This window comes from Scyliorhinus canicula, chromosome 4, assembly GCF_902713615.1.
Source record: "Scyliorhinus canicula chromosome 4, sScyCan1.1, whole genome shotgun sequence".
NCBI lineage: Eukaryota > Metazoa > Chordata > Chondrichthyes > Carcharhiniformes > Scyliorhinidae > Scyliorhinus > Scyliorhinus canicula.
Window position 1 is genome coordinate 125,310,582 of NC_052149.1, and position 24,603 is coordinate 125,335,184.

The 24,603-nt window shown below is 46.2% G+C and overlaps 1 protein-coding gene across 2 annotated transcripts in view; it reads left to right on the plus strand.

Annotated features, from left to right (window-relative positions):
- Positions 1–24,603, plus strand: part of LOC119964945 (regulator of G-protein signaling protein-like) — a 182,411-nt gene that overhangs the window by 38,479 nt on the left and 119,329 nt on the right. For both annotated transcript variants that reach the window (XM_038795164.1, XM_038795166.1), the window contains exons 7-9: positions 3,861–3,990; positions 17,961–18,054; positions 21,716–21,845. In XM_038795164.1, the coding sequence (XP_038651092.1) occupies positions 3,861–3,990; positions 17,961–18,054; positions 21,716–21,845 (354 nt within the window). The remainder of the gene's footprint in view (positions 1–3,860; positions 3,991–17,960; positions 18,055–21,715; positions 21,846–24,603) is intronic.

Genomic DNA, 24,603 nt, shown 5'->3' on the forward strand with positions numbered 1-24,603 from the left:
GGTTTGTGTGCTTTATATATAGAATAACAGATACCCGGGAGTGAGTTACAGACTGGAATCTAATCGAGGGGTTCTGGGTGGTTTATATATAGAATAACAGATACCCGGGAGTGAGTTACAGACTGGAATCTAATCAAGGTGTTTGTGTGCTTTATATATAGAATAACAGATACCCGGGAGTGAGTTACAGACTGGAATCTAATCGAGGGGTTTGTGTGCTTTATATATAGAATAACAGATACCTGGGAGTGAGTTACAGACTGGAATCTAATCGAGGGGTTCTGGGTGGTTTATATATAGAATAACAGATACCTGGAAGTGAGTTACAGACTGGAATCTAATCGAGGGGTTTGGGTGGTTTATATATAGAATAACAGATACCTGGGAGTGAGTTACAGACTGGAATCTAATCGAGGGGTTTGGGTAGTTTATATATAGAATAACAGATACCCGGGAGTGAGTTACAGACTGGAATCTAATCGAGGGGTTTAGGTGGCTTATATATAGAATAACAGATACCCGTGAGTGAGTTACAGACTGGAATCTAATCGAGGGGTTTGTGTGCTTTATATATAGAATAACAGATACCCGGGAGTGAGTTACAGACTGGAATCTAATCGAGGGGTTCTGGGTGGTTTATATATAGAATAACAGATACCCGGGAGTGAGTTACAGACTGGAATCTAATCAAGGTGTTTGTGTGCTTTATATGGAGAATAACAGATACCCGGGAGTGACTTGCAGACTAAAATCGAATCGAGAGGTTTGTGTGCTTTATATATAGAGTAACAGATACGTGGGAGTGAGTTAGACAGGAATCTAATCGAGTAGTGTGGGGTGGTTTATATATGGAATAACAGATACCTGTGAGTGAGTTACAGACTGGAATCTAATCGAGGGGTTTGAGTGTTTATATATAGAATAACAGAAACCCGGGAGTGAGTTACAGACTGGAATCTAATCTAGGGGTTCGGGTGGTTTATATATAGAATAACAGATACCCGGGAGTGAGTTACAGACTGGAATCTAATCGAGGGGTTCGGGTGGTTTATATATAGAATAACAGATACCCGGGAATGATGTACAGACTGGAATTTAATTGAGGGGTTTGTGTGCTTTATATATAGAATAACAGATACCCGGGAGAGAGTTACAGACTGGAATCTAATCGAGGGGTTTGTGTGCTTTATATATAGAATAACAGATACCCGGGAGTGAGTTACAGACTGGAATCTAATCGAGGGGTTTGGGTGGTTTATATATAGAATAACAGATACCCGGGAGTGAGTTACAGACTGGAATCTAATCGAGGGATTTGGGTGGTTTATATATAGAATAACAGATACCTGGGAGTGAGTTACAGACTGGAATTTAATCGAGGGGTTTGGGTGGTTTATATATAGAATAACAGATACCCGGGTGTGAGTTACAGACTGGAATCTAATCGAGGGATTTGGGTGGTTTATATATAGAATAACAGATACCCGGGAGTGAGTTACAGACTGGAATCTAATCGAGGGGTTTGGGCGGTTTATATATAGAATAACAGATACCCGGGAGTGAGTTACAGACTGGAATCTAATCGAGGGGTTCTGGGTGGTTTATATATAGAATAACAGATACGCGAGAGTGAGTTACAGACGGGAATCTAATCGAGGGGTTTGGGTGGTTTATATATAGAATAACAGATACCTGGAAGTGAGTTACAGACTGGAATCTAATCGAGGGGTTTGGGTGGTTTATATATAGAATAACAGATACCTGGAAGTGAGTTACAGACTGGAATCTAATCGAGGGGTTCTGGGTGGTTTATATATAGAATAACAGATACCTGGGAGTGAGTTACAGACTGGAATCTAATCGAGGGGTTTGGGTGGTTTATATATAGAATAAGAGATACCTGGAAGTGAGTTACAGATTGGAATCTAATTGAGGGGTTTGGGTGGTTTATATATAGAATAACAGATACCTGGAAGTGAGTTACAGACTGGAATCTAATCGAGGGGTTCTGGGTGGTTTATATATAGAATAACAGATACGCGAGAGTGAGTTACAGACGGGAATCTAATCGAGGGGTTTGGGTGGTTTATATATAGAATAACAGATACCTGGAAGTGAGTTACAGACTGGAATCTAATCGAGGGGTTTGGGTGGTTTATATATAGAATAACAGATACCTGGAAGTGAGTTACAGACTGGAATCTAATCGAGGGGTTTGTGTGCTTTATATATAGAATAACAGATACCCGGGAGTGAGTTACAGACTGGAATCTAATCGAGGGGTTCTGGGTGGTTTATATATAGAATAACAGATACCCGGGAGTGAGTTACAGACTGGAATCTAATCAAGGTGTTTGTGTGCTTTATATATAGAATAACAGATACCCGGGAGTGAGTTACAGACTGGAATCTAATCGAGGGGTTTGTGTGCTTTATATATAGAATAACAGATACCTGGGAGTGAGTTACAGACTGGAATCTAATCGAGGGGTTCTGGGTGGTTTATATATAGAATAACAGATACCCGGGAGTGAGTTACAGACTGGAATCTAATCGAGGGGTTTGAGTGTTTATATATAGAATAACAGAAACCCGGGAGTGAGTTACAGACTGGAATCTAATCTAGGGGTTCGGGTGGTTTATATATAGAATAACAGATACCCGGGAGTGAGTTACAGACTGGAATCTAATCGAGGGGTTCGGGTGGTTTATATATAGAATAACAGATACCCAGGAATGATGTACAGACTGGAATTTAATTGAGGGGTTTGTGTGCTTTATATATAGAATAACAGATACCCGGGAGAGAGTTACAGACTGGAATCTAATCGAGGGGTTTGTGTGCTTTATATATAGAATAACAGATACCCGGGAGTGAGTTACAGACTGGAATCTAATCGAGGGGTTTGGGTGGTTTATATATAGAATAACAGATACCCGGGAGTGAGTTACAGACTGGAATCTAATCGAGGGATTTGGGTGGTTTATATATAGAATAACAGATACCTGGGAGTGAGTTACAGACTGGAATTTAATCGAGGGGTTTGGGTGGTTTATATATAGAATAACAGATACCCGGGTGTGAGTTACAGACTGGAATCTAATCGAGGGATTTGGGTGGTTTATATATAGAATAACAGATACCCGGGAGTGAGTTACAGACTGGAATCTAATCGAGGGATTTGGGTGGTTTATATATAGAATAACAGATACCTGGGAGTGAGTTACAGACTGGAATCTAATCGAGGGGTTGGGGTGGTTTATATATAGAATAACAGATACCCGGGAGTGAGTTACAGACTGGAATCTAATCGAGGGGTTTGGGCGGTTTATATATAGAATAACAGATACCCGGGAGTGAGTTACAGACTGGAATCTAATCGAGGGGTTTGGGCGGTATTTATGTTGAATAGAAGCCTTTTACTGGGCAGTGGCTTCAGCGAAAGTGAATCCAAAGTAGTTTTGCTTTTGTTCCTGTTGCCATACCATCCTTTGGCTGTGGGATATGTGGGTCTATTCCATCTGCCTGACTATGGAAAGATTAGATATTCATCAATAACTTGGTAGATGGACACTCGTGTACGTGGTCTGACTGGAGGTTGTGTTGCTGTGCTGAAACACATGCCCAGCTCATGAAGAACTTCCCCTGCCAGTGGTGCTCAGAGACCTTTGGATGGTTGCCCATCAGTGGGTGCTGAGTGACTGAGGATGAGAAATCAGCACCTTTAAAAAAAAGGCAGCAGTGCACTTGATGTCCGTCTCAACTGGCCACCTGCAGGAGAAGATTAATGGAGGAGAATTGATGATGCAGTGATTAATTAATTCTTTTTGTCTTCTTGACTTTACCCCCTCATTGACAGAGGTATTATTCGATTGTGATGCGCCGAGTATCAGACAGATTATGGACGCTGTTGAGAATGGCACCCAAGTTTCTATGAACCTGCTCTTGGTTGCTCAATCTGAAGTTCAAACCTGCTTGGATCAGAACTGGTCAGTATTACAGGTCTTGATATCACGAGCAAATTTCTGGAAGCGTTTTGAGATCAGGGCCAGTCTCTGCAGTTACTGTGTAGAAATAGGCGATGTCAGCCAACTGGTATCCTGTACTCCAAATCCCACCTCCTGCTCTTCCCAGGTTTCCATCAGGTATTCTTGGTGGCTGTGCCTTCAGCTCCGAAGGCTCCGCACGTCTGGAATCCTTTCCCTGAACCTCTCTTTCGCACCCTCTTTCAATCTACCTCTTCAACCAAAGTAGCTCTTGTAGAATTGACAGAATTACAGAATTGCTACCGTGGGGAACCTTATCCAATGCTTTACTGAAATCCATATACACCACATCAACTGCTTTACCCTCATCCACCTGTTTGGTCATCTTCTCGAAGAACTCAGTAGGGTTTGTGAGGCACGACCTACCCTTCACAAAACCGTGTTGACTATCCCTAATCAAATTATTCCTTTCTAGATAATTATAAATCCTATCTCTTATAAACCTTTCCAAGACTTTGCCCACAATAGAAGTAAGGCTCACTGGTCTATAGTTACCGGGATTGTCTCTACTCCCCTTCTTGAACAAGGGCACAACATTTTCTATCCTCCAGTCTTCTGGCACTATTCCTGTAGACAATGACGACATAAAGATCAAAACCAAAGGCTATGCAGTCTCCTCCCTAGCTTCCCAAAGAATCCTAGGATAAATCCCATCCGGCCCAGGGGACATATCTATTTTCACACTTTCCAGAATTGCTAACGCCTCCTCCTTATGAACCTCAAGCCCTTCTAGTCTAGTAGCCTGTAACTCGGTATTCTCGACAACATTGTCTTTTTCCTGTGAGAATACTAATGAAAAATATTCATTTAGCACCTCTCCTAGCTCCTCGGACTCCACGCACAACTTCCCACTACTGTCCTGGGCTGGCCCTAATCTTACCCTAGTCATTCTTTTATTCCTGACATATCTATAGAAAGCTTTAGGGTCATCCTTGATCCTACCTGCCAATGACTTATCATGTCCTCTCCAGGCTCTTCTTAGCTCTCTCTTTAGATCCTTCCTAGCTAACTTGTAACTCTCAAGCGCCCTAACTGAACCATCACGTCTCATCATTACATAAGCCTCCTTCTTCCTCTTGACAAGTGATTCAACTGCTTTAGTGAACCACAGTTCCCTCACTCGACCACTTCCTCCCTGCCTGGCAGGTACATACTTATCAAGGACACGCAGTAGCTGTTCCTTGAACGAACTCCACATTTTAATTGTGCCCATCGCTTGCAGTTTCCTTCCCCATCCTATGCATCCTAAGTCTTGCCTCATCGCATCATAATTGCCTTTCCCCCAGCAATAACTCTTGCCCTGCGGTTTATACCTATCCCTTTCCATCACTCAAGTAAACATAATCGAATTGTGGTCACTATCACCAAAGTGCTCACCTACCTCCAAATCTAGTACCTGTCCTGGTTCATTACCCAGTACCAAACCCAATGTGGCCTTGCCTCTTGTTGACCTGTCTACATACTGTGTCAGGAAACCCTCCTGCACTCATTGCACAAAAACGGACCCATCTAAAGTACTCGATCTTTAGCGTTTCCAGTCAATATTTGGAAAGTTGAAGTCCCCCATAACAACTACCCTGTTACTTTTGCTCCTATCCGGAATCATCTTTGCAATCCTTTCCTCTACGTCTCTGGAACTTTTCGGAGGCCGATAGAAAACTCCCAACAGGTGACCTCTCCTTTCCTGTTTCTAACCTCAGCCCAAACTACCTCAGTAGACGAGTCCTCATCAAACGTCCTTCCTGCCACCGTAATACTGTCCTTAACTAACAATGCCACCCCTTCCCTTCTTTTACCACCTTCCCTGAGCTTACTGAAATAGCTAAACCCCGGAACCTGCAACAACCATTCCTGTCCCTGCTCTATCCATGTCTCAGAAATGGCCACAACATCGAAGTTCCAAGTACCAACCCATGCTGCAAGTTCACCCACCTTATTCCGGATGCTCCTGGCGTTGAAATAGACACATTTTAAACAACCTTCCTGCCTGCCGGTATACTCCTGCAACCTTGAAACCTTACTCATGACCTCACTACTCACAACCTCCTGTACACTGGAGTTACAATTCAGGTTCCCAACCCCCTGCTGAATTAGTTTAAACCCTCCTGAAGAGCATTAGCAAATTTCCCCCCAGGATATTGGTACACCTCTGGTCCACATGGAGACCATCCCGTTTGTAGAGGTCCCACCTACCCCAGAGTGAGCCCCAATTATCGAGGTATCTGAAACCCTCCATCCTGCACCATCCCTGTAGCCACGTGTTCAACTGCTCTCTCTCCCTATTCCTCGTCTCACTAGCACGTGGCACGGGTATCAACCTAGAGATAATAACTCTGTTTGTTCTAGGTCTAAGTTTCCACCCTAGCTCCCTGAATTCCTATCTTACATCCCTATCCCTTTTCCTACCTATGTCGTTGGTACCTATGTGGACTTGGGGCTGCTCCCCCTCCTCAAGGATCCCGAAAACACGATCAGAGACATCACGGAACCTGCACCTGGGAGGTAACACACCAACCGCGAGTCTCTCTCGTTCCCACATAATCTTCTATCTATCCCCCTAACTATGGAGTCTCCAGTGACTAATGCTCTACTCCTCTCCTCCCTTCCCTTCTGAGCAACAGGGACAGACTCTGTGCCAGAGACCTGTACCCCGTGGCTTACCCCTGGTAAGTCGTTCCCCACACCAGTATCCAAAGCGGTATAGTTGTTACTAAGGGGAACGACCACAAGGGATCCCTGTACTGACTGCTTCCTCCCAGCCCCTCTCACCGTCACCCATCTATCTTCATTCTTCGGAGTAACTGCATCCCTGAAGCTTCTGTCTATGACCACCTCTGCCTCCCGAATGATCCGAAGTTCATCCAGCTCCAGCTCCAGTTCCCTAACACGGTTTCTGAGGAGCTGGAGATGGGTGCACTTCCCACAGAAAACATTCCAAACTTCTCCAATCTATTTTCCTCACTGAAGTTCCTCATCCCTGGAACCATTCTTGTCAATCTTTTCCGCTCTCTCTCCCTCCAATGTCTTTGCATCTTTCCTAAAGTGCGATGCCCAGAACTGGAGACTATACTCCAGCTGAGGCTGAACTAGTGTCTTAAACAAATTGAACAAAACTGGCAGGAGTCTCCGTCCCACCGCACCTGTTTTCTGGTGTGGCTGCCCCCGCCGGAACTGGGATCCTCCATCATGGCAGCCGGCCAATGGGATTTCCAATTGTGGCAGTGCCCACGCAGTCGGGAATTCCGCGGGCGTGAGTGCCGTGCCGGTGAAGCAGAGGGTCCCACCAACAGAGAATCCTGCCCAACAGCTTTGCTTTTGTTCTTGATGTCTCTAATATTAATGCCCAGGGTACTATCTGTTTCATTAACCACTCTTTCCACCTGTCCTTCCACCTTCAATGACTTATACACAGAAACACACACCCGGGTCCCTCTCCTCCTGAAACCATTATAGAATTGTAACCGTTAGAACTGGCTCGGTCATAGAAGGCAGAGAGTCACAATGGAAGGGTGCTTTTCTGATTGGAGGGCTGTGACTCGTGGTGTTCCACAGGGATCAGTGCTGGGACCTTTGCTGTTCGTAGTATATATAAATGATTTGGAGGAAAATGTAACTGATCTGATTAGTAAGTTTGCGAACGACACAAATGTTGGTGGAATTGCGGATAGCGATGAGGACTGTTAGAGGATACAGCAGGATTTAGATTGTCTGGAGACTTGGGCGGCAAGATGGCAGATGGAGTTTAATCCGGACAAATGTGAGGTAATGCATTTTGGAAGGTCTAATGTAGGTAGGCAATATTACAGTGAATGGTAGAACCCTCAAGAGTATTGAAAGTCAGAGAGATCTAGGTATACAGGTCCACAGGTCACTGAAAAGGGCAACATAGGTGGAGAAGGTCATCAAGAAGGCATATGGCATACTTCCCTTCATTGGCCGGGGCATTGAGTATAAAAATTGACAAGTCATGTTGCAGCTGTATAGAACCTTAGTTAGGCCACACTTGGAGTATGGTGTTCAATTCTGGTCGCCACACTACCAGGAGGATGTGGAGGCTTTAGAGAGGGTGCGGAAGAGATTTACCAGGATGTTGCCTGCTATGGAGAGCATTAGCTATGAGGGGAGGTTGAATAAACTCAGTTTGTTCTCACTGGAACGATGGAGGTTGAGGGGCGACCTGATCGAGGCAACAAAATTATGAGGGGCATAGACAGAGTGGATAGTCAGAGACGTTTTCCCAGGGTAGACGGGTCAATTACTAGGGGGCATAGGTTTAAGGTGCGAGGGGCAAGGTTTAGAGGAGATGTACAAGGCATGTTTTTTACACAGAGGTTAGTGGGTGCCTGGAGCTCGCTGCTGGAGGAGGTGGTGGAAGCAGGGACGATACTGACATTTAAGGGGCATCTTGACAAATACATAAATAGGATGGGAATAGAGGGATATGGACCCCGGAAGTGTAAAAGATTTTAGTTTAGATGGGCAGCATGGTCAGCGCAGGCTTGGAGGGCCGAAGCCCTGTACTGTACTTTTCTTTGTTCTTGTTCTTTGTTATTTTATATTGGCTGGGATTCATTTTTCCCACTGACAGTGCACTCCCGCCAGCGGGTTTCGTAGTGGGGTGGTTTCAATGGGAAATCCCATTAACAAGCGACGGGAAGATAGAATCCACAGCCGGCGAATGGCACGCTGCCGAGAAACATGTGCCTGGGGCCTGGAGAATCCTGCCCATTGTCTCCACGTTATTCCTACCAAAATGAATCACTCCACATTTCTCCACGTTGAACTTCATCTGCCACCTGTCTGCCCACTCCACCAACTTGTCTATGTCCTTTTGAAGTTCGACACTGTCCTCCTCACAAGTTCACAGAGTTGAGAATTTTCGTAATCGTTCCTTGTCCGCCAAGGTCTAAATTATTAATATACGTTTGGAAAAGGAAGGGCTCCGACACTGACCCCTGGGATATTCCGCTATATCCTCGTGCCCAAAAACATCCGTTGAACAGGACTCTCTGTTTGCTCTGGGAGACTGCTTTGTGGACCACCTTTGCTCAGCCGGCAAGCGTGACCCCAGCCTTCCTGTTGCTTGCCAGTTCAGCTCAGCATCTTGCCCTCATCCCCAGAATTCCATCCGCGGCCTACTGCAGTCTTCCTGTGAAGCCCAATGCAAACTGGAGGAGCAATATCACATCTTTCGTTTAGACATGTTGCAGCCTCCTGGACTTAACATTGAGTTCAATAACTTCAGACTGTAACGTTTTCATCCTGACCCCTTTTTTGTTTAATTTGTGTTAACCGCCCCCCCCCCCCCCAAAACAGGGTCATCTATCTCTTTTTCTTCCGCTTTGCTTTCATTAACCTTTGTCCTTCTATTAAAGCATTTTGCTTTCTTAGCTTTGTGTCACTATCAGCATCACCTTCAGTCATAAATGCTACCATTAACACTCCCCTTACCTTGTGTCCATGATATCTTTCTCAATCTCTTCTGAGCTCCCACACACCCCTGGCCTTCTATTGTACTCCACAAGCTGAACCCCCTCTCCAACTCTATAATGTTACAACATCCTGGGCTAGTGCGTGTGTCGTTCCAGCCCCACTTGACCCAAAGTCACAACACCAGTTAAATTAGATTGAGTTAAATACCTGAGGTCTTTGGTTGAGTTCAATAAACTTCAGTAACCTGGCTTGTCCCTTTAAGACAAGTAACCTTTTATTATGAACAGTATCTTTAATTAACCAGACAGAAAACGTAGCTGGCTATCTACCACCCATTTCCCAATCCCTCCCCTTTTCTAGCTCGCCCCACTCATTACACACACACATACAAACTACATAGAAGGGAAAGGGTGGTGGAAAAGGAAAGAAAATATTCATAAAATAAAAGGATAGGGATCTTTGAGCCACAAGGATGACTTCCAGTCAATGTCTTTCTGAAGTTCAGGCTTCCGGTTTGGCACTTCTTTTGTCCAGGCTTGATATGAGCTTCTCAGACAAGGTTGGCTACCTTCCCAGCAGACTCAGCATCATTTCTGATTCACAGCAAAGGATACGCCAGATACTCACTGCTTTTAAAATAACAGATCAATTCTTTTACTTCTGCGCCTGAAGGGCAACAAGCTCCTGGTTTAGATACAGACAGCAGGCAACAGAGAGAGAAAACAACTTCCTTCACTTCTGAGGTCTGATCACTTTTGGAAAGTTCTCTCAGAAACATCACCCAGCAGGAACCAATCACTGACTGTTGTCAGGCAGAACACTGCCCCTGGGCAACCATTTGGTTGCCAGTGAACCAATCAAACTGATTCCCTCCAAAACGGTTCCTCCCATCTACTTGGTGCCGAAGAGCCTGGCCTCCTTTTCCCAAACACAAAGGCTGAGAATACAGTGTCCTGGCAACCGGTCGGGTTGTTTTAAACTTTGAGTCTTCTGATTTCTTCTCAGTGGTTAGCACTGTTGCTTCACAGCGACAGGGTACCAGGTTCGATTCCCAGCTTGGGTCACGGTGATTTTGATTTTGATTTTGATTTGTTTATTGTCACGTGTACCGAGGTACAGTGAAAAGTATTTTTCTGCAAGCAGCTCAACAGATCATTCAGTACATTGAAGAAAAGGGAATTAAACAAAAGTCAAGAAAATACATGAGAATACATAATAGGGCAACACAAGATATACAATGTAACTACATAAGCATTGGTATCGGTTGAAGCATACAGGGCGTAGTGTTAATGAGGTCAGTCAATAAGAGGATCATTTAGGAGTCTGGTGACAGTGGGGAAGAAGCTGTTTTTGAGTCTGTTTGTTCGTGTTCTCAGACTTCTGTATCTCCTGTCCGATGGAAGAAGTTGGAAAAGTGAGTAAGCCGGGTGGGAGGGATCCTTGATTATGCTGCCCGCTTTCCCCCGGCAGCGGGAGGTGTAGATGGAATCAATGGATGGGAGGCAGGTTCGTGTGATGGACTGGGCGGTATTCACGACTCTCTGAAGTTCCTTGCGGTCCTGGGCCGAGCAGTTGCCATACCAGGTTGTGATGCAGCCCGATAGGATGCTTTCTATAGCGCATCTGTAAAAGTTGGTAAGGGTTAATGTGGACATGCCGAATTTCCTTAGTTTCCTGAGGAAGTATAGGCGCTGTTGTGCTTTCTTGGTGGTAGCGTCAACGTGGGTGGACCAGGATAGATTTTTGGTGATGTGCACCCCTAGGAATTTGAAACTGCTAACCATCTCCACCTCGGCTCCATTGATGCTGACAGGGGTGTGTAAAGTACTTTGCTTCCTGAAGTCGATGACCAGCTCTTTAGTTTTGCTGGCATTGAGGGAGAGATTGTTGTCGTTACACCACTACACTAGGTTCTCTATCTCCCTCCTGTATTCGGACTCGTCGTTATTCGAGATCCGGCCCACTATGAACATAGAACATAGAACAGTACAGCACAGAACAGGCCCTTCGGCCCTCAATGTTGTGCTGAGCCATGATCACCCTACTCAAACCCACGTATCCACCCTATACCTGTAACCCAACAACCCCCCCCCCCTTAACCTTACTTTTATTAGGACACTACGGGCAATTTAGCATGGCCAATCCACCTAACCCGCACATCTTTGGACTATGATCTATGGTCGTATCGTCAGCAAACTTGTAGATGGAGTTGGAGCCAAGTTTTGCCACGCAGTCGTGTGTGTACAGGGAGTATAGTAGGGGGCTAAGTATGCAGCATTGCGGGGCCCCGGTATTGAGGACTTTTGTGGAGGAGGTGTTGTTGTTCATTCTTACTGACTGTGGTCTGTTGGTCAGAAAGTCAAGGATCCAGTTGCAGAGTGGAGAGCCACGTCCTAGGTTTTGTTAGCAGTTTTGTTACGGTGTGTGCGGAATCTGCATATTCTCCCCGTGTCTGCGTGGGTTTCCTCCGGGTGCTCCAGTTTCCTCCCACAAGTCCCGAAAGACGTGCTGTTAGGTGAATTGGACACTCTGAATTCTCCCACTGTGTACCCGAACAGGCGCTGGAGTGTGGTGACTAGGGGCTTTTTCCAGTAATTTCATTGCAGTGTTAATGTAAGCCTTAATGTAAGTGATAATAAAGATTATTATTGTTACTCAAAGGCAAATGCCAATTATTGATTCATGGACCAAAACAGTAAAATAAAAGAATTGGGAACAAGGGAAATAGACAGGAGGGGCTCTTTCAATAATCTATGACATTTTTACACCTATCCAGTTGTGAAATAGAGTCATACAGACTCGCAACATTAACTCTGCTTCTGTCTCCACAGTGGCTGCCGGACTTGCTGAGTTTACCCACCATTTTCGGTTTATATTGCTCTCTGCTGTAGCTCGGCCAATTCCATATCAATGCTGCAACTGTCCCTACCTCATGACATGGCGCCGTGAGAATGTTGGTTTGATAAATCTCTCTCATGCCCTGGGGTGTTTCAATATATGAAACATTCTACAAAAATGTAAGCTGTTGTTGCGGCAAGCATTATTTTAACCACTGCAACCCCGCCCTCATTCATTCCGAAACCACTTAAACGTCTTTTCCTCCGCCATCTCATTATGTATGTTGCAATATGTTCTTCACAAACCCTGACAGTGAATTCTACAGCCTCATATAACTCTATGTGAAGAAACTTCTCCTCTCCTCTGTTCTCAATCCTTTGCATTTAACTTTTTATCTGTGGCTCCTCGTCTTTGACTGCTCAACTGCTGAAAACAGTCTGAATCTTTCCATCCTGTCCCGTCATTTCATAATTGTAATGACCACCACGACGCCCACGGGGAAACCGCAATTGATCTCCCCTTGGGGCCGATGGAGTACGAACTTCCCAGCTTGTGGGGGAAGGCCCACCCAGTTGTGGCTCATAAGATGGAGCATAAAAGCTGGCCCGAACAGGGACCAGAATGTTGGTTGTGCCAACGGGGGCTGGCAAATAGTTTGCTGCCACGGGCAGACTTTATGTTACCTCAATTAAAATCAATGTTCTTCCTACCACTTCCTGGTCATTAAAATGATCTTCGACACTTCCATCGCATCCCCATATTTGCGTTTCTTTTGTTACTACACAGTATTCTCCAAATGCCCTCCACTTAAATATTGGGAAGATTTAAGCTTGTTGGGCAGGATTCTCCGTTGGCGGGCTCCTCTGCTTCTCCGGCAGCGCAATCACGCCCACAGATTTCCAAACGGCGTGAGTTGCCCACAATGGGAAACCCCATTGTCCGGCTGCTGGGACGGAAGATCCTGCTGCCGGCGGGGGGTGCGTCGCACCAGAAAACGGGTGCGGCCGGATGGAGAATCCTGCCGGTTATTTTTGTGTCTTGCTCAAAGCTCTGTTCACTACCGACTCAATCCCTCTCCCTGGCAACCCTTCGAGATTAGTCCGTCTCTCCCTAACCTTAGTATTCCAGGTCTTTTTATTCATTCCTGTGATTTTGCGTGTCGCTGGCTAGTTGCCCCTCGAGAAGGCGGTGGTGAGCAGCCTTCCTGAATCGCTGCAGTCCATGTGGCGTAGGTACACCCACAGTGCAGCTAGGGAGAGAGTTCCAGTGACAGTGAAGCAATGGCCAATATATTTCCAAGTCAGGGTGGTGAGTGACTTGGAGGGGAACCTCCAAGTGGTGGGTTCCCATGTGTCTGCTGCCCTTCGTAATGAACATTGAAATGTTGACAGTCAGTCACCCAAGGCCAGAATTGAACCCCGGTCCCTGGAGCTATGAGCTGTGAGGCAGCAGTGAGGTGCCACCGTGCTGGTGTTGAAGGTGGTGGTCCGGGTGCCAATCAAGCGGGGCTGCTTCTTCCTGGATGGTATCAAACATCTGGAGTGTTGGAGCTGCAATGAAGGGGAGACATCACTGGGCAAAGGGGGAAGGTGCAGGGAAAGGTAATTCTTCCAAAGGGATAGCACAGGCAGGAAGGGACAAATGACCGCTTGCGGGGCTACAACGTCCATTCTATGATTACACTTGCAACCTCTCAACGATATCACCTGAAAGGTCCTACAAAGTAAACAGACACCAGCTCACCAACACCTCATTAAACACCGCCACAAATTTTGATTTATCACTCGGTTTAATCCAACATCCTATACAGGCTACAACCCCCCCCCCCCCCCCCCCCCCCCCCCCCAGGTTGTATGCCATCTGCAAACTTTTAAATTATGCCCTGATTTCCCGAGTCCAGGGTATGAATATATATCAAAAAGGGTAGTGGTCTTAATCCTGACCCGTGGGGGGGGGGGGGGGGGGTACTGCATATTTTACTCCAGTCTGAACAATAACGTTCTCCACTTGCCGTGATGAGATTTCAAACAGATTTGAGGAGAAACGACTTGTGTGGAATCCGCTACCCCAGAGTGCGGTGGATACAGGGACAGTGGGTACATTTAAGGAGGCGTTCGACAGATTTTTAATTGATAATGGGTTGAAGGGTTATGGGGAACGGGCAGAAAAGTGGAGTTGAGGCCAGGATGGGATCAGCCATGATCACATTGAAGGTGTTTAGGTTCGGGAGGCTAAATTGCCGACTCCTGCTCCTAGGTCATGTGTTCTAGGGAGAAGACACTCTGGCTGATTTTGCAATCCAGCTCTTGGCCTGTAACATTGTATGCAGCAGATGAGAAACATATCAGCCATGATAGAATGGTGGATTTGTGGGCCGAATGGCCTAATTCTGCTCCTATATCATATGAACTTAAGAACTTTGTCAACGCTTTGACAAAGAGTCATCTGGTCTTTTGCTCTACCTGCCCCTTACCGCTCCTCCCCGCCACATTCTCAACACCGTAAAGCTCACCACAATCCTGCCTCTTTTCGGTTTCAACACAATCACTCTGTGTCTCTCTCCACAGGTGTTGCCTGATCTGCTGGATGTCTCTAGCATTTTTCTGTTTTCATTTCACATTCCCAGCATCTGCAGTCTTTCACTTTCACGTGAATTCTGTTAATATTCTCCTCCTTGTTTAAGCACAGTTTGAGTTTGTATCATTTACCCCATGGGTCATATCAAACCTTAAAACTATGCCCTGTATACCCAAGTCGAGGTCATTCATGTACCTCAAAAGGAGCAGAAGTCCAAATGTGATGAATGTGGAAATTGTTATGTATTATATTTCATATTTGTGGCACTAATGTAATTGAAAACCCTGGTTTAAAATACACACAGACAGTGTGTCTACTAAAGCTGTAATTAAGGAATCGTAAAAGGTGAAGTAATGATTGATTTTAACCATTTACTTGTTTACAGAAAGATGGCTAATGGAAAATTGTTTTGATTGCAGGCGATTCCCTGGATAATTTATGAGAGATTATGTTTAGTCCTAACTAAGCAGGTGATGGGACAGATTAGTGGGCTACAGGTTATGTAATGAATGGGAGGAGCCAGGTCTGCCTGTAGTTTTTCAATCTGTTATAATATTTTAAGTTGAGCAGCAGTTTGCCATAGGATTGGAGTCTAACAAGACAGATGGATTTTCAGGGTGTTCCCTAAAGGGCCTCTCTCTCTCCAAAGGCACAGATAAGCAAGTAAACCTGTTTTGCTCACTTTATTTATCAGTGGCATTTGAAGTGGATTGGGTTGCTAAATTGGAATTAGTGGCAGGTGTAGATAGTAAGTTAAAGTTTTTTGTTTTGTAATGCTATTTCTTTGATGTTAATGTGGTTAATTCTGTGTTTAAATTAAAGTTTGTTTTAACATATGTTTCAACATAAAAGATTCCTCTTGGTCAGAGCCATCACTCCTGGGGTGAAGTATCCTTTCCTCACAGTTTTACAAATTGAAACATTGTTTGGAGTTCTCGTCAGGTATCCTAACAAAAAATTGGGGTCCGCTCTGGTATCCTAACAAAATGTGGCCAGCCACTACCCTGCCATTTAATTTTGCGAACATGTTGATTGTGTAGTTGAGATTAGGACTGGGTCAATGATAGATTGTGGGGGACACCGTGGATGCCAACGCGAGAGGCGGAAGAGGAAGCCATTGCAGGTGAGACTCTGGCTACGACTTTAAAGCATTATTGGAATCCGGTGAAATGATGGTGAAAAGACTTTGGAGGCGGATGGTGTAGTCAACTGTGCCAAAGGCTTCCCAGAGGTCAAGACAAAGAAGGAGAGCGGGTTCACCTCGGTCTCAGTCCCATTGCATTTTGGTAAGAGCGGTTTTGGTACTGTAGGTGGAAACCACATTGGAGGACTTTAAGCATGGAGTCGTGAGAAAGGGGTGCAAGTTAATGTTTTGAAACTGAAGTAGGCAGGAATATGGTGAGTTTTACACTGTTGAAAACGTGGTGAGGGGGGTGTAAGGGACAGATGGAGCAAAAGAGAAGGTCAAGGATAGGTTCGACCATGGGGAAGATTAAGAGACAAATCATTTCATGGAACCAACATGACATGTGGAGTGGTAATGATACTATTAAAGACATAAAGCATTTGTCCAGAATAGGTGTGAACAGCAGAATAAAGGTCAGCGTTGCCTGAAAGCAAAAACAAGAACCAGATACAGCCTGGCGACTGGGACTTTGGAGAGGAAAGAAGGGAGGTTGGAGAGAGACCGTGATTCACAAGGTTACATGTGGTCAAATGTGGGTTACTTAAGCAGAGGCTGATGGTAGTGACAGCTTTGGAGGGGGGGGGGGGGGGGAGGGGGGGGGGCAGTAACGGAAGAGAGGGGGCCCGTTACAATATTGGCTAACATGGGTACCAGGAGGGCAAATTTAGTGATCAGCAGTTTAATGGGAATAGGGTCCAGGGAGCTGAAGGCTGAGCTATCCTTCGCTGTAACAATTCTGTGATCTTGCATGAGGGGAGATAACAGAGAAAGATGCAAGTTCAGGGCTATGGCAGGCAGGAATATTAGAGGAATTTTGGCCTGGTGGGCTAGGGAAAGAGAGAAGTAAATGATCTCAGTGTTCATGACAACAAAGTTCATGCGCTCCTTGTTGAATCTTTCATATTCTCACCACTCTGGGTATTTCCATTAGATTCACCATATGATTTAATGAGTAACTATCTCCTATTACATACTCCTATGGAGGGGTTAGGAAAGGTGTTCCAGCATTCAGACACAGTCACAATGAACAATGCTGCGTCCACATTGGGGTAGTTGCACAACGGAACTATGCTTGGATTGCTGTGCAGAAGTTGTGGGGGGGCTGGGGGGGGGGGGGGGGGGGGTGGTCAGGGGAGGAGATCCTGTCCAAAGGCCCTTGCCGAGTTGCCACAGGGTAATCTGTGGTTTGTCCTCCCTGCCGCCACAGCGCACCGATGGTGGGAAAGGGTGGATATTGGGACCGTGGACAGGAGAACTGTGATGTGGCAGTCCATCAGAGTTGTTGGTCTGGGGCTGAACAGATAAAACATGTCAGCAACAGTCGGGTGAGATGCCCATTTTGTAACACTCCACATCATAGAATTTCATAGAATTTACAGTGCAGAAGGAGGCCATTCGGCCCATCGAGTCTGCACCGGCTCCTGGAAAGAGCACCCTACCCAAGGTTAACACCTCCACCCTATCCCCACAACCCAGTAACCCCACCCAACACTAAGGGCAATTTTGGACACTAAGGGCAATTTATCATGGCCAATCCACCTAACCTGCACATCTTTGGACTGTGGGAGGAAACCGGAGCACCCGGAGGAAACCCACGCACACACAGGGAGGATGTGCAGACTCCGCGCAGACAATGACCCAAGCCGGAATCGAACCTCGGACCCTGGAGCTGTGAAGCAATTGTGCTATCCACAATGCTACCGTCCGGCCGAAACATGGCATTATTCTCCGTCAATTGTGGAGTGGGAGGTAAAATTAATGAAACTACTTGTGTCGGGCCTGAAGGGTTTGAAGTGTGGTGGGGTGGGCAGCATTGGGATCATGTTTGGGTGACTTGGGGAGGATGTCTTATTCTATTCCCTTCTCCTGCTTGCTGCAGGTTCGATATGTATCTGAAAACGTACCCAGCGGAGCCTATTATCCTCTCAACCTCGCCACCAACCGTGAGGTCGATGCAGCTTATAAGTCGGACGGTGAGTGACTCTTGGAATCCCCATTTTGTAGCTCCCATTTCTGTACCCTAACCTTTCACAACCTCAGGCTGTTCCCAAACCACTTTTCAGCCAATTATGTGCTTTTTGAAGTGTTGCGACTGTTGAATCTATGAAACGTGGCAGTCAATTTGTACGCCACAAGCTTCACAAACAGCAATGTGACCATACATACAAACATATATAGAAAACAGAAGCAGGAGGAGGCCATTCGGCCCTTTGAGCCTGCTCCTCATTCATTATGATCATGGCCGATCATCAAGTTCTATAACCTGATCCCACCTTCCCCCCTCATCCCTTGATCCCTTTAGCTCCAAGAGCTATATCTAATTCCTTCTTGAAATTACACGATGTTTTCACCTTTTTGTGGGAGTGAATTCCACAGATTCACCATTCCCTGGGTGAAGACATTTCTCCTCACCTCAGTCCTAAAAGGTTTACTCCGTATCTACAAACTATGACCCCGAGTTCTGGACTCCCCCACCATCAGGAACATTCTTTCTGAATCTACCCTGTCTAATCCTGTTAGAATCTTGGAAGTTTCTATGAGATCCCTTCTCACACTTCTAAACTACAATGAGTATAATCCTAACCAACTTAGTCTCTCCTCATATGGCAGTCCTGCCATCCCAGGAATCAACCTGGTAAACCTTCGCTGCACTCCCTCCATAGCAAGAACATCCTTCCTCAGATAAGGACAGCAAAACTGCACACAATACTCCAGATGTGGCCTCACCAATGCCCTAAACAATTATAGTAAAACATCCCTACTCCTATACAAAAATTCTCTCGCTATGAAGGCCAACACACCATTTGCTTTCTTTACTGCCTGCTGTACCTGCATGCTTACTTTCAGTGACTGATGCACGAGGACACCATGAAATCCTTGATAATTCAACTGCCCTACTGCCGATGTTAGGCTCACTGGTCTATAGTTCCCTCTTCTCTCTCTACCTCCTTTCTTGAATAGCGGGCTGACATTCGCTCCCCTCCAATCTGTAGGAACCATTGTAGAGTCCAAAGAATTTTGAAAAATGACCACCAATGGATCTACTATTTCTAGGGCTACTTGCTCAACTGCTCTGGGATGAAGATTATCAGGCTCGAGAGATTTATTTGCCTGTAATCCCATTAATTTCTTTACTAATACTAATTTCCTTCAGCTCCTCACTAAACCTTGTGCTTCTCAGAATCTCCGGAACATTATTCGTGCCTTCCTTTGTGAAGACGGAAGCATAGTACCAATTTAGTTCCTCAGCCATTTCTTTATGCCACTTTATGAATTCCCCCGTTTCTGATTGTAAGAGGCCCACATTCAATTTTATCAATCTTTTTCTCTTTACATACCTATAGAAACTTTTACAGTCTGTTGTTATGATCCCACTAGCTTACTTTCATATTATATTTTCCCTTTCTTAATCAATCCCTTTGTCTGCCTTTGCTGAATTTTAAACTGTTCCCAATCCTCAGGTCTATTGCTTTTTCTTGCTACCTTGTATGCATCTTCTTTGAATCTAACATTATCTCCAATTTCCCTTGTAAGCCATGATTTGGCCACGGTTCCCTTTCTACTCTTGCATCAAATAGGAATAAACAACTTATGGAGTTCACCCATTCATTCCTTGAATGCCCTCCATTGCCTGTCCACTGTCCCTTCCTTTCAGTAATGTTTCCCAGTCCATCATACTCGTGCCTCATACCATCATAGTTATCTTTATTAAGATTCAGGACCCTAGTCTTAGAATTGACTACCTCACCATCCACCTTGATAAAGAATTCTACCATATTATGGTCACTCATCCCCAAGGGGTCTCTCACAACTAGATTGCCAACTAATCCTTTCTCATTGCACAACACCCAGTCTCTTGTTGGTTCCTGTATTGGTCCAGAAAACCATCCCGTACACACTCCAGAAATTCCTCCTCTATTGTACTGTGACTAAATTGTCTCACCCAAACTATATGAAAATTGAAGTCACCCATGATCACAGATGTCCCTTTAACACATGCATCTCTGAGTTCCTGTCTAATGCTATTCCCGACATTACCACTGCAGTTTTGTTGTTCTGTACACCACCCCTATGAATATTTTTTTACCCCGTGGCGTTTCTTAACTCAACCCATAAAGATTCCCCATCGTCTTTGCTGATATCTTTTCTCAATATCTTCTTTAATCAACAATGTAACTCCAGCACCTTTTCCTTTCTGTCTGTCCTTCCTAAAAGGTAAATAGCTCTCAATGTTTAGTTCCCATCCTTGGTCACCTTGGAGCCATGTCTCCATAATCCCAACTATATCATATCCCTTTACATCTATCTGAGCAACTAATTCATCCATTTTATTTCAAATGCTCCGAGCGTTCAGGTACAAAACCTTAAGGCTAGTCCTCTTCTTAACCTTCCTTGGCTGGTCCATAACCAAATAATCTATTTTTGTGATCTTGCTTGAGTGGAGAACTCCCCTGCTCTTAGCTACACTAACAATCTATTCAAGGTAATCAGCCAAGCTTTAACACTTGCTAGATGCGACATGCATTCATACACAGGAACCTGTTCCCTGCAAACTAAAGCAATATGATCAAGCCTCGCTCCTTTTTTAAAAAATTACCCAGGAGCTGAGAGAGCCTCTGGTTCCCTGTTGCCTTCTCTATGGCAATACCTTGGCCAACCTGAGTCTACTTGCCAAACAATTAGCAATCAATAATCCTATAGTTATGAACTGTCGGGGTAGTTTGAAACTTGATAATCTTGTGTTTTTCCTGGTGAGTATAAGATGAAAAAGTACAGCAACAAATCTCTCTTTTCAGCAATGTCTCCTTCTGAAGAGTTACCTTTATTGATATTCAGGACCCTAGTCTTAGAATCAACTACCTCACTATCCACCAATATAGAGGATTCTACCATATTATGGTCACTCAACTAACTCTTTCTCATTGCACATCACACAGTGTCTTGTTGGTTTAATGTTTTATGGTAGACAGGGCCATGGTCTAATGCCCCATCCGAAAGATTGAGCAGATTAAGATTTGTGCTCCAGTATCCCAGGCAGGACTTGAACCCATGAACTCCAACTTCAATGAAAGTGATATCACCTGAAGCTCAGGTGACACAGACTAACAAAACAAGGCAGACCATGGACTGGGAGACCTGCCCATCGGGCGCTTGTGTGAGGGGCCCAGTCTGGAAAGGCTTGATCCCTGGTTTGAGAGAGTTCCAAAATCAGGGACTCTGCTGGGTCTGGATGGTGGCGTGGGTGTCGAGAATCTCTCTGCATTGAGGAACCAAGATAAACTAGACAGCCATCGCAGTTCAACATACAAAGCCTCCTGTTGGAGAGCATGATGCAGCGCAGGGTCTGGACTATTGTGTTCTCTGGGATTTAAGTGTCCTTAGCCCAACCTGCTTCTCCCGTTGTTCTGTGCGGAGGAGGAGGTAAGATCAGAGAAGGAATGGCAGATATCCCATGGTCAGGGAAAGTGGGGGAGGGAATGTTGTCCTGTGCCAGGGTGTGGGAGTGGCTCAGGTGTGTGTGGTTGATGTGGGAATTGGGCATAGGAACAGAGGAGTTAGGGGGAGTATTTTGTGGTCGCACAGTGAGGTCTGTGATTGACTGCTCTGTGCCAACCTCTCACTTCCTGTTTTCAGAATCGTTCATGGAGGGTGTTGGAAGCTCTGATTAAATCGATAATATCTTTCCGACGGATGATGTGGAACCCCCGTCTCCGCCTTCTCTTCATTAATTACTTGAGAGATGAAGTCTATAACAGCGATCAGAGTAAGTTTACAAAAGCAAGGCCCTTGCAGGGGGATCTTCCCTTCCCCACAGGTTAAATGATAACACGGAACAAGATCTTTCAGACCATCACCTTGGGTGTTTGCACATCTCTTAATCATCACCACTCGGCTTGAAAAGATTCCTTCTATCTCCCTCCTGATGATTGCACAGGGTACGTGACCCCTTGACAGTGATTAGTCAAGTGGGATAGTCCACTCTTTACTGCCTCAGACCTTTCTGAGTTTTCACAACCAGCCAGCCCTGATCCCCTCCACTGGGTTATTGTCTTGGACATCACTAGATGTGACCCAGATGTATATTCCCAGTTACACAAGTAAACAGTCACAATGGCAATGCGAGAGTCATACAACACAGAAGGAGGCCATTCAGGCCAATTACTTCCACTTTTCCAATATTTCTCATTTTATTGTTATTGTCCAATTCTCTATTGAAAGTTAGGAATGCATCTGCTCCCCGTGCCCTTTCAGCCACCTCACTACGTCAAAGAAATCTGCACTCTGGGTTGTTTCACTAATTATTTTCCGATATTTGTTGTAATGATGGGGTTGGGAGGAGTGGAGTGTCTTTCGCTAGTTCCACTTCTCCATGGGTCACAACATGGCTGGATTCTCTGTTTTTGGAGACTAAGTCCCCACGCTGGTGTGAAAACTGGTTTGAAGTGGCCACCAATTCCACGTTTAGCTGGGGCTAGTAGGGAGGCAGCATAGATCTCGCGGCTCTGGCTGCTGATTCGGCTCTGAGTACTTCCGGCTCTGAGGCCGCACATGCACACGATGGCGGCCTGCAGCAGCCGCGTCGTGCTCCATGGGGGACTCGGCCTGCAGACCCAGACCTCCGAACTAGTGCCCCCCATCGGCTGCCCCGGACAGCCCGCCCACAGTGCCTCCAGCACCGAATGAAGCCCCCCCTGTATGTAGATTCTCCGTTTGGGAGACAACGGGGCGAGATTCTCCGTTCCCCGATTCTCCGAATCCCTTTTTTAAGACGAAATTGGGGGCGGTGCCTATTTGTTGCAGGTAGGTTTCCTATGCCCCGCTCCCTTCGAAACGGCATCATCGCTGGCACGCCGTTGGGAAGGCCTCAGCCCATCAATGAAGGCCCACCCCCGATGCTCTGCCCCGATGGGCCGAGGGCACGGTTCGCTTCTGGTCCTAGGCGTGCGGGAACCTGCACAGACGTCCAGCACTGCCACAGTCGGGCGGGAACTGTGCTGCTGGGGGGTACTTCCGTGAGGGCTGGAGGGACTGGTGATGGGTGGTTGGGGGTGGGGGGGGGGGGGGGGGGTACTTCCGTGAGGGCTGGAGGGACTGGTGATGGGTGGTTGGGGGTTGTCCAGGGGGGCACTATCTGGCAGGACCGATCCGCGCATGGCCAGGCTGTGATTTATGCCGCGACTGCTGCAGGTCGCCGCCATGCCCATGCGCGGCCACGGATCCGTCCATTCTCCCGCCGTTTATTTCATGGAGGGCGGGAGATTTACGTGGCGTGGCTGATTGCCCCCACGCCAGTCGCAGCATCGGTGAGGGGGCACCGTCGATATGTTCCACGTAAAATGCCACAGATCCTCTGCACTTAGCCTCGGAATAGAAGAATCTGGCCCTATGTTCTCCCGGCAGAGATGAATCGGCTCTGATTTGCGCTCAAGCTGGAAGCGGGAATCCAGAGGCGCTGCGCGAGACCCAGCTATGCCAATTGGTGCATGGTGGGGATTGCTGGGGATTCCGGCGTGAATCTCACTATCACGCTGCCATTATGAGCGGGTGGCCCGGTAGTGAGGTCCGGTGGCTGGCTCCTCCCAGAATGCAACCAGAGGACTTGCTCTGTGACTGCCACCACCTCCCACAGTATGAGGATAACCTGACCCCCTCCAATGAGAAAATACCCCACTAGAGACCCCCATTAGAGAAACTCCCATCAGAGATCCCCCATTACATTTACCTCTGCCTGGAAGCTAGAGAGCAGCCTAGGCAGAGAATGTAAACATCTCTGCTTCAAAACGCACCTGTGCAATGCACCTGCTGACTCAGGCAGAGAAAGCAGCAGATGTAAATTCCTAGAAAGTGAAAATCACATCAGCTGGGTTTAAACCCCCTCAGATCTTTGATCTGCAAGGCTTTCATTCACATCAATGGGAAATTGTTTTACTAGACTGTGATTGACAGCTTGCACACAGCCAGATGTCTAGGTTGTTTAATTCTATTTCCCTTCATGCTTGAATGGATGTCAATACACTGCTGTGAAACTAATCACAATGGTTATAAATATCTAGCTATGATTATCAGCCCTTGGACCACATCTGCAGAGAAAAAGAGGAAATGAGAACACTTAACTGATTTTGACATATAGGCACATACAAGCACAAACACACGGGCACACACACAGGCACAGAGACATGGGCACAAACACACGGGCACAAACACACGGGCACAAACACACGGGCACACACACAGGCACAGACACCCAGGCACAGACACATGGGCACAAACACACGGGCACAAACACACGGGCACTCACACAGGCACAAACACACGGGCACAAACACACGGGCACACAGAGGCACACACACACGGGCACAAACACATGGGCACACACACGGGCACAAACATACGTGCACAAACACACGGGCACACACACATGTGCACACACACGGGCACACACGCAGGCACACACACGGGCACAAACACACAAGCACAAACACGGGCACACACACATGGGCACAAAACACAGACACACACAC